Source organism: Spea bombifrons, chromosome 4, assembly GCF_027358695.1.
Source record: "Spea bombifrons isolate aSpeBom1 chromosome 4, aSpeBom1.2.pri, whole genome shotgun sequence".
Taxonomy (NCBI): Eukaryota; Metazoa; Chordata; class Amphibia; order Anura; family Pelobatidae; genus Spea; species Spea bombifrons.
In genome coordinates, this window is record NC_071090.1 from 30,823,202 (window position 1) to 30,834,433 (window position 11,232).

At 39.0% G+C, this 11,232-nt stretch overlaps 1 protein-coding gene across 1 annotated transcript; it reads left to right on the forward strand.

Annotated features, from left to right (window-relative positions):
- Nucleotides 1-2,122: 2,122 nt before the first annotated feature.
- Nucleotides 2,123-10,708, forward strand: STC2 (stanniocalcin 2). Its single transcript, XM_053463136.1, has 4 exons — nucleotides 2,123-2,392; nucleotides 8,576-8,718; nucleotides 9,216-9,427; nucleotides 10,144-10,708. Exons 1-4 carry the CDS (start codon nucleotides 2,239-2,241, stop codon nucleotides 10,544-10,546), a joined length of 912 nt encoding a protein of 303 aa, XP_053319111.1. The 5' UTR covers nucleotides 2,123-2,238; the 3' UTR covers nucleotides 10,547-10,708.
- The last annotated feature ends 524 nt before the right edge of the window (nucleotides 10,709-11,232 follow it).

Consider the following 11,232-nt stretch of genomic DNA (forward strand, 5'->3'; position numbering starts at 1 on the left):
ACTCATTTTTCAGTTTATCTTCTAGTTTTGTCATGCTCTTTGAATGTATGTATTGTAAGAAGTGCTGTGCAAATTATTGGTGCTATATAAGTAAAATATAATAATAATAATAATAATAACAATAATAACTGTTTGAAAAGAAACACAACATTTAATTATCTATCCTTGCGGGCATGGAGAGGTAACCTATGCTTTTCAAGCATTCGGCTCCATAAGCGTTCTGGGAATAGCATTCCACACCAGCAGGAGCGGCTGAAGCTGCCTATCCTTGCATGGCAGTGATGCGTAATTTGGCATAAGCTGTACCTTTTACACTTTCCTAGTGTGTTCTTGGAAGAAAGTAGACAAAATCTGCAGCTTTTTACAGCAGGTTGCCTATTTACACTGCTTCAAAACATAACAAATAAAAATATTATAAAAATATTAATGACAATTTTTTCCAGTTCTCACTGGTCCGGCTCTGTAGTTTTTAACTTACTAATGCTATTGCTATGAGTGTCCAGACTAAAATTTTTCTTAGGTGTTTCCTACTATAGCATTCTTCATCTTATTTTACGGTATACAAAACAAACTAGTTAAAAGAAGTGTTGTTTATTGTTTTTATGGATCTTGGTTATTATCACAGGCAATGCTAGTATTAACATATGGTGGAGAAAACCATACAATAGTTTTTCAAGTATGTGTCAAAATCCATAATTAACCTAAGTATGGTAACATGACGTCTCCTTTCTTAGGGGACTGACTCAGTGATGAATTTAAATTCCATAAAGCACCATACAGGCTACAAATACATTTTCCCGTACTCTACATTTGCAATAGTTTATTATATATCTGACCAGAATTGGCATCTATAGGGCTATCATAACAGCTGTAACCCAACAGGGCTGTAGCCTAGGGTATGATGAATCTTTCTATGGACTGACCCTTGCTGAGAACCTTGCTGTCCAGGTTGCTCATGCTAGGTTCCTTTTGTCACAATCCTGTGAGATTTTTACTGCTGGTATTAGATCATCCAAGGATAAGGTATTAAAATGCAGAAGACATACATAGTAGCAGTGGTCAATAATATTGGGATTTGCAAATGGATCCTTAACTTGTCATATTGTTGCATAGTATAAACTGGAACATTTTAACAGTTTACTTTTACAGGACATTTCCAACATGAGGGCAAATTAAAATATACATACTACATAACACTTTTAACACTTTAAACACAAGTGTTGATTTAAAGACTATGTGTAATAAAGAATTCTTGGCATTGATTGACAGGAAAGACATAACCTTAGATGTTAATTTAGTTCAAAAAGTATTTTTTAGCCAATATCATTAAAAATCACTAGAATACACTTTTAACCTAATACGTTTTGATGAAGAATACAGTGATACCAAAGATCATGTCAGAACGTTTGGGAATTATGAAGAAATTGAAGTTATCTAAGGTACCTTACCTGTGTAGATGAATTTCTACATTACTTAATTTAACTGATCATTAAAGGAAACTATGTCATCACAATACCTCACACAGACAATAGTATAGCCCAAAGATGAAAAAGTCACTTTTAAGTCATGAGTGTCAGCAGGATTTTATTTTATCCACAGCTGAAATGCCCCATGCAGTGCAGTTGGAAGTGATGGGGGCACAGTTAGGGGGAAGCCTGGAAGTTTTGATCAGTTGCTGTGAACTTTTCTCTGTATCCCATCCCACTTGTTCTGAGTGTAATGCAGCACAATAAGCATTGTACTCTTTAACAGTTTCATTTTTGACCAGGTTATATCTCCCAGGTAAGTGCTGTGTACCTTTTTGTTACCTTGATCTCTCTGATTTTAGCAGCTGACAGCAGAGATCTTATCCCAGTGAGACCTGGAAGAGACAGACTTGTAACAAAGAAGTGTGAGCAGCCCTTGCAAGCAGACACCTCTGCCCTCTTTTCTGTAGTAGGGTATTGTGTGGGCTGGATCTCCCTCCCACTGGGGCTGTTGTCAAAGCAGTATTGTCCTCTGATTGGTCCACTTTGGAGACAACACCTGCTTGACTCCTTCATTCAAGTGACACCAGTGCTTGCTGGAGATATTTGAGGCACCATCCCTCCCAGATCCCAGTCATTTTCAGCACTTGGTGAGCACATCAGACAGGCGCAGCAACTCCCATTGAAGAAGGGGCTGAGTGGAGCTAGTGCTGATATCTCCTCTCACAGGGAGCTCACAGACACACAGCCTTAGATTTAATAAGACAGGACCATGTGCACAGATCTCCTCCACAAACTAGTCACTCTGGGGCTGGTGTTCGCAACCTTTGATGCAGTTTTGGGCACAGATGCCACTGATCTGCCTGAGAGCACCCAGGAGAAGCTGGCCACCCAGCAGAAGGGGAGGCTGTCCCTGCAGAACACAGGTAAGGCATTCTATCAATGCAACAGGTAACCTCCTAACTTCTCAAACTCTGGACCTGACATAGTTACACCCCTTCCATCACTAACATACAGAGAGGGGTATTATATTAAAAGTGGGCTAAAAAAAATTCTATTTTATTATTTACATTGTGAATGAAATTGTAAAAAATACATATATATATATGTATCTATATATATATGTGTGTGTGTGTTTGTGTTTTATATTTATAAAAATATGATCTGCCAAGCATCCACTGGTTAAATTGAGTTAATTTCCTTCCTGATATAATATATCTCTACCCTGTTAGGGCAGGTTCCTTGGGCAGCAGTACATTGTAATTTGCTGCTTGATGACAAGCACCTTGATTTACAGAGTGAGATTGTCAGATCATTTCTTCTTGGTTTTTTGGGAAGACTCAGCCAGCAGACCACGTGCTCCACGTTCATGCCTGAGAAGGAATGTTTGTACTCATCTCATGAGAATTGAAGGGTTAATGATTTGTACTGAGATGAATTATTTAAAAAAAAAAAAAAAAAAATCCCAGACAGGCTGTAGTAAATAGGTTGGTGTTTTGTCTGTCATAAGCAAGGCTGAGATCTTTTACAAAAAAATCCCTGTCTTAGTGCTGAGCAAATATGTCAGTAAAATCCACATTGCCAGCTTGGGTAACAGTAAGACTTTCAGGGAATTGGTAGATTCCCAAAAATCTATTTTGCACAGAAGGGTGGCACTGTAAAGGTATTTATTTACTGGTATTGAAAACTATCATTCATTTATTTACATAATACAGCTTCTTATGTATTTTTTGGTTTTTAATGTTTGTTTTGTTGATGTATTAAAGCTGTTTAACCACCAGAGTGCCAGATGACTCTAGGTTCACAAGTCTGAAAGGGTTAAATATATACTCTACTTTTTTTTAATAAAGGGAGCAATTTAATTCTGTGATCCAAACACCCATGTGTGTGGTACTGTGCTAAATACCAAATAATTTGGACAGGCTGCAGCTTTTTGACCAGGTTAGACTGAACCAGAACTGCATTACATGCCAATGTTGTGCATACCAGCAAATACAAGATAATCATTAACAATCTACAGTATACTTGTGTTGCTAAAACAAAATAATCATCAATGATGGATTGGGCTATAAAAGTAAATGAAAGTAATATCCACAAGGGAAGAAAATACAGCTAGAACTAACTATCTGTACAGACAATTGTATTGCCAGCTCTGAGATTCCTTTGTATGCTTGATCTCAAACACTTAACCCTTTGAGTGGCCAAAGGCTGAGTAATGAATTCCAGGCGCTTTTGGCACATCAAGTGTTTAAATAATCTGCAGATGTGAAATCCCACTTAAGGTAACACTGTAATAGGAACAGGTAGCATTGTGATAAATTGTGATAAATCTAAAGGCTGTGCCTTTTCATTGTCATCCCAGAATGTGGAGGGCAAAAAATGTATATATATATATATATATATATTCTTAAATCTTAAATAATAATCTACTTGATAATAATAAATATTTTCAAATAAAATGTTGCAGATTTGTAATATCATTGGAATATTTCTTGTAATATCATTGGAAACTCATAATAGTGAAGCTATTACACATACCATTATGGCAACGGAAATGTAAAAAAAAAACTTGAGTATGCTGAGGCAACAAAAACATCAGCATTTACAGTGCGAACAGTTCGCTTGATCATGTATCTATGTTCTCAGGGGTAGGAGGACAGCTATCATTCCTCCAAATAACTGCCCTCCCTTACGCTCTTGTACAGATACCCTTCAGGGAGACTGCATGTGAATCACATCTCTGTCCGTTTCTCAGCTTGCTCAGACTAGCGCATGTCATTTTGGGAATCGCTTCCTCCCAGATGCCAATACAAGCACTGCAGCTTCGGTTCCCATTGCTGAGAATGAGCTAAAACAGAACTACACTAAATGTCTTTATTTCTCTCTCCCTGGTGGTCCTTGTGCTTTATTCTGTATAACTCTTATCGTCCGGTGTTTATGATGACCCAGTTAATGTGCCAGGGGTAGGAGTTGGAAAAAAATGATGCAATGCAGTAATATGTTAGTTCATCTAACATTTTTTGTCTGGTTTGTGGCCATGTAAACCTGTTAAGGTCAATATTTGGCCGACTGGGCATCATTTGGACAACCGTGTTGTTGATAAATTAATGTTACAATTCTGAGTTGTTTTTTTCTTCAATTATTACTATTTTGGGAAAACCAGCACATTCTGTAGTGTAGTAGCATATTTGTATCCATAACAATAAATGTTTAAAATGACCCTCCAGTGTCCCTGGCAGTCCCTTAAAAAAGTACTTAAATATATTCTTTAAAATGAGTTTTATCTCAGGGAGAAGCTGCTGCTCTAGAGCTGCAGCAGAACGTCTCCTCTATGGTCTGCCAGTTCAGTTCACCTATTGGCTCCTTGAAAAGCACTTTCTGTACATGCACACGGTGTTCTTCTTAGACCCCCTCCTAGAATGCTAGTTAAGCCACAGCTCGAGCTGACTGGTGGCAAGCGTATCCATCAGTTAGCCAAGTATGTGGAATGCCCCATGCAACATTTTTAAGCAAATTCAACCTGAGTTGCTCCCTTCATGTACGAGTTGGACGAGTTGTTCAGTTCAGCTCAGGTTAAACTCAGCACACGTCTAGCCAAAACAAGTTGAGTAAAAAAAAGAACAGAATGGTATTCATGGGTACCCACCTGATTTGTAAACCCAAGTTAATATTTTGGCTTGACATGGGTATTTCAACTCACTACCTCAAGAGCTCACTTGGGGTTTTTGGGGTTTTTTGATAATAACTGGTCCAGGTTGCACACTGAGTTGTTTCACACTGAGGTTCACAGAGCAGGTCCTTGTTTATAGATCTCATTCCATCCTAGCCCACAAGATTGTTCTAAAATTCCACAGGCTAAGGGTCAAACTGTGAAGGTTTTTCTGTGTAGTAATTCCTACATGTGACATGGAAAGGTCACTCTTTCATCCTACTAGAAACGGTAGTCTTTCTAAGCAAAGATCTCCAAGGAAATGTATGTTCTTAGGAGGTAGTAATTAGTTACTGGAATACTTGTATTAGTTAACAGGGGCCCCAGCTCAGTGATGAAGAACAGTTGAGCTTGAGTTTCCCATTTTTCATCAAGGAGGTGTTTTTTAAGTAAGACTTTGATCTCTGTTACAAATAAGGTCACACTTCCAGGAAGCTACCGAGATGTTTAAAACATACTCAGCTCCAGGAGGTCACAGGGGCAGCAGCCTGTAAGGAATCTGATCCTTCTTTTACAACTTGTTTGCACTCAGTAACCCTGGGGAGGAGGGATTACACTTGGTAGGGTTGTGTTTGCAAAACATCAGGTTACTCTGATACTTTTCAAATAAAAACAAATAAAAGACGTCATATAGCAAATAATCACTTTACCCTCTAACACTGGAATGGTAATACCATTTGAAGTGGGGGGGAAGGTATTTTTACAGAAAATGGAATGTTTAACGAGCCGCAATTGCCTGGTAATCTTATTAATAATAATTTATAATAATGTATTTATAAAATGTATCACCGTGTGCATTAAACGTATAACATATAAAATGCTTCTTGAAGTGATATGTGAAATAGGCAACGCAGATTTCTAGGAGAGGCAAGCTTGTTACAATTGCTGTACGTAGTAATTTAGGTTGAAAAAAGTCCATTAAGGTAAATTAAATAATGGGAATGGTCCTGTGTGTAAAATGGCAATTCCATTTCTCACTGAATGCCTGATCTGAGATAAGAATTCTAACTTCTGTTTCATAGACTCGTGTCTCCTGTCTTTCAGTAGATGTAAATGATTACACCTATGATTAGAGACTTAGCTCCAACTGTACCGCCTTCACATCAAAGGGAAAACCAAGCTAATAAACAGATATTACTTTTCATGTGGCAAAGAAAACAATGCTTTTCCCTGTATGTAATATTTAAGGATCCTTTTCGATTTAAGAAGGAGGATGATTACTCAAGTTGCCCCTTTATTAAATAAATTAAGCCATTGCGCCCACAACTGATGTGTCCCAATACTGAAGTATGTGCTAGAAACAATATATCCAATTATTTCAGAACCCATTGTACAGCACTATGGAATATTATAGGTCTATATAAAACAATAAATAATAACATAATAGTGCATGTTGCTGGGTTAATCTGGGCATCTAGGGACAGCTATGGGATGAACGGTAAGAACACTTTTTTAAGCTATATATCTTAATACATACGGTGTGTTAATGGGTATTTTCACATTTGTCAGTAAACTGGTGTGTTACGTATTGTGCAGTTTACCTTTTCTTGTTCATCTTACTGCTGTAATTTAGTGGTTAGAACCCGATCTATGATTCTACTTCTGGGGCAGGATTCAGCCACATTAGAGCAAACATAAAGCTCCATAACACTTTTTAATATGATGCTTATATACATAAATTGCTGTACTATTTGGTGGTTGGAGATCAGTGGAATATACCCCTGGAGGCTTCTCCTGTGGACCAGGCCCCATTAACCTTTGCGGAATCTACCTTACCCATTAGGTGCCTACGTCAGTCCTCAGTGGAAAAGGTCCATGACTGCAATCATGTCATGAAAGTTGACTCCTAAACTCCTTGGAAGCAGTGAAATCTAGCCAAGAGAACCAAACCATTGTATACTTCTGCATACAGTCTAATGCAATGTGTATCAGTTAATCCATGACCCTTACCTCCTACACCCTATCGACCCAGTTCTTAAAAGATGGCACCAATGAACTGAGATCAAGCATTTTGCCGCATTAAGTAACTGTTTAGTGAGGGAACATTTGTAAGCTTATAGCTACCTCTTGGTGCTATTGAGTAGCAATGCGCCCTGGGTGAACTGGAGATTGTTTCCTATCATCCTCCACACTGTTTAATGTACCCGTCTCCAAAAAGGCCGGACCACCACACAAACCCACCAGATGTGGAGAAAAGATCCCACCTCCAGCCCACATCTCCAGCATTCGGCTGATTCTGTCAGGTGTCCTATACCATAGGAGTATTTTACAAGCATACTGTTGGATCTTTGATTTTATTGAGCACTTGTGTGTCATAATACAAATCTTTTTCCATTGTTGGTCTGAGATTTGCTGGGGTAACATACGCATTAGCCATGAGTAGCCTGTACACCGAGGAGATGTCCCTCCTCGGAAACGCATCCAGTTGGCTCATGACTTATCTTATGCTTCCCAGGCAATGAAGATATATAGTAGACTTGTGCATTCGTATTCGGGTCAACATGATTACGAACACGAAGGGTTCTGGTTGATGCCAGAGGAGGCCCCTGCAGGCGGCCAATAGACTCACTTGCACGGCCCTTTAACTCCTGAAGGCGCAACTTTGCCTGGGGAGACTCTATTGGTCGTTTGTACGGACCTTTAACTCTTGGAGCGGGGAGACCAGTGGTCTCTCCCAGCCAAGTTGCTACCCCAGGATTATAAAAGTCTGTACGAGCGGCTCTATTGGTCGCCAGCAGGGGGCTTGTCTGCCATCAACCAATGAAGTACAGGTGCACTCCATTGCTTGATGGCAGAGGAGGCCTCTGCTGGCGACCAATAGAGTTGCTCGTACGGACATTTAAAATCCTGGCGCCATAGCTGCTGCATAGTGCATACCTTGTTAACCACGTATTAACCCCTTCTACAAAAACCGGCGAAAAAAAAACAAACACTTACCAAACACAAGAACGGGCGAATATTCGTGGAATACGAAGATTCCCCCCCCCCCACGAAGATGAACATGAAGAGTTGGTCGGCGCCCAAGTCAAATATAGAGTGTGCAAAATGTGATTATAAGAAATTATTATAATTGTCAACCATATGGAAAACAAGGTGTTTGTTTCATATGAACTTATAAAAGAGGGTAGCTAAACATTTGACTAAAGGTTTTTAGCTGTTTTTGTTATGCTTTTTTCTTTATGCACTTTTTTCTATATGCCTCTGGGAGCCTGGAGTGTAAACCCAAGCCCAGTGCTAAAACACATTTGAAATATACAGTACAAAGTCAATACAGGAATCCACCTTGTATAGTCATGTAAGGATTGAGCACCAAATGGAATAACTCTAATGTACACAACTAACGTACATTGCGATGTCTGTGCATTAAACAGTCTTCTAATTAAAGTCTTTTTAATTACAGCCGAGATCCAACACTGCCTGGTGAATGCTGGAGATGTGGGATGTGGAGTTTTTGAATGCTTCGAAAATAATTCCTGTGAGATCCGTGGCCTGCATGAGATCTGCATGACCTTCTTGCACAATGCTGGCAAGTTTGATGCCCAGGTAAACGGCTTAATGCTAAATAATTTTATTTAAGGCACAATGTGCTATCCTTATACATAATATTGTGGCTCTCTTATAGGAAGGGTATTCATTTCCACACCCCATTCCCTCTGGATTTTAAGCCTGCGAGCTTTACCTAATGTATCAGTTTATCAGTTCTAGTTTTCTCATACCATTTTATTGTATGCACTGTAAGAATCACTGCATACATTGTTGGTGCTATGTAAAGAAAGGTATAATAATAACCTCCAAACATACCCATTGTTGGTGATCAGACATCAGATGATAATCAACTTTGGTCTAACTGGAGAAAACCTGGACATGACTCCAGCTAACTTAATAAAGCTAACTTCTCTATATAGGAAGTTGTAGAGTTGATCTGACATCTGAATGGGATGTCAAGGGGAAGGATGGGACAATCTCAACAATGAAGAACTGAATATTTTTAATTCTTTAGGCAGGCTTTCATATTTGAACGTTTTTTGTTCGCTTTTCAGGGAAAGTCGTTCATAAAAGATGCCCTAAAATGCAAAGCACATGGACTGAGGCACAAATTTAGCTGCATCAGCCGGAAGTGCCCTGCTATTAAGGAGATGGTCCTTCAGCTCCAGCGGGAATGTTATGCCAAGCATGACCTTTGCTCTGCTGCCAAAGAAAATGTCCAAGTGATTGTGGAGATGATTCGCTTCAAAGACCTCCTGTTACATGAGTAAGTGATGATAATCAGGGTGCATTGCGGTTCCACCGGGGCCAATTCCTGGTTGGGTTTTTGGAATTGTCAGCTAGCACCACGTACCAATCATTATAGAACTAGCAGCATCACAGCTACTGTCTTTTTCCCTGTTTCTTTGTGAGGCATTTAAGGTCTCTGAATCTAGTATCAGGAATACTGTCTGTTACAAAAAGCTTGAATAAGTGATATTTCTTCTTAGCAGTCACAGCGTACACTGGCAGTTTATTTAAGTACACTCCAGAAAGTCTACAATTCACGTTTTGGTAGAATCTTGGCATTAAATGATTTTTTCTGCCTTGGATGGTTTTGAAATGAATTTGAAATGAATTTGAGATTTTAGAACAAGGCTTAGGATATTGATTTTTTATAACACTGATTATTACTTTTATTATTACCAATTATTAATTATGTATGTGTCTTGTATGGATAATGTTGGTCCACGTGCAGGCTTACAAGCAGATATACTAAATCCAATGTCCAGTTTTAAATGGCTCATCTGACAACCCTAGCTGAGAAAAATAAATGGATCCCCAAAAAATTTAAAACTATTGTGTTTCGTTCAAGAATAGCCAGTAAAACTCTTGTATTGAATGTATTAAGAAAAGTTACAAAACACAAATGAGACAATGGCTAAGCTCTTACTTATTTTCACCAGTATAAATGTATTGAAGATGTTTTTGTTCATTTCCTAGACCTTATGTGGACTTGGTGAATGTCCTGCTGACCTGTGGGGATGAAGTCAGGGATGCAATCACACACAGTGTGCAAACGCAGTGCGCACAGAGCTGGGGAAGCCTGTGTTCCATCCTTAGTTTTTGTACCTCCACTATACAGGGGGATGGGGCAGTTATCTCCAGTTCCAGCCACCCGAAGAAGCAGGGAGAGTCTAGCAAGTCTTCCCGTAACCACAGTGAGTCTCTTCCTCAGTCGGAAATGGATCGAGATGGCACCAAAGCTAAAAATGACAAGGAGAAAAATATCAAAGGGCATCCAAATGTCCATGCCCGTACTAAGACCGGTTATAATCCTAAAGTAGTATATAGCCCCCCGGAGCGCTCTGATGAACCGGCTGGTTTATCAGATATCAGGAGGTGAAATGGTACAACCACAGTCTCGATGTGTCCTTCCAGTGAAAAATATATCATAACCTTTCTATTGACATTCCAAAGCATTAACTATTCAAGAGGACAATGGTCCAGTGTATTCGTGGATTCAACGGCACCATCCCAGGCTCTTGTGAGGCGGATGGGGCATTTTTCTCTTCATGTTGCCTTATTTTTTTTTTATTTTTAACTTTTTTCTTTCAAACAGGTTTTAACTGTCCATTTAAAGTAGATTTGGCCCTCTACAGTTCCGCAAATTGTATATATTGTGTGTACTGCCATGGAACTCTGATCTACTTCCAAATATCCCTAAATCAATTACATTGTCTGAAAAACAGAAAGCGTGGACTATAAGCAGGTTTAATAAATAAGGGCAATAATCCTGAAGCTTTGTAAGTGACCAATCCCCTTTAAACTACTGTTTAATACGCGTCTTTGACTCATTTATAGGTGCAGTTGTACAAAACATGAACTGAATGTATTAGCAGGTGAAACCAAGGAAATCTCCCCAACTTCTAATATTATTCAGTCACCTCTCTGTGTTACGTGATTAAACCACAGAATTTTCAGTCCCTCAGAAAAACATCCATGGGGAAAGACAGACCTGACTGAGGAGCATTTTCTTTGCAATGTTTGGGTTTTCAGTGACAATTTGAATTACTTATAATTAGGCCTCAA

What these genes read in the sequence shown, in the direction of transcription:
- STC2 (XM_053463136.1), top strand. Translation starts at nt 2,239, where the DNA reads ATGTGCACAGATCTCCTCCACAAACTAGTCACTCTGGGGCTGGTGTTC. An exon ending in CTGGCAAGTTTGATGCCCAG is followed by an intron (nt 8,719 to 9,215) that starts GTAAACGGCTTA and finishes TTCGCTTTTCAG; the next exon opens with GGAAAGTCGTTCATAAAAGA. An exon ending in AAAGACCTCCTGTTACATGA is followed by an intron (nt 9,428 to 10,143) that starts GTAAGTGATGAT and finishes TTCATTTCCTAG; the next exon opens with ACCTTATGTGGACTTGGTGA.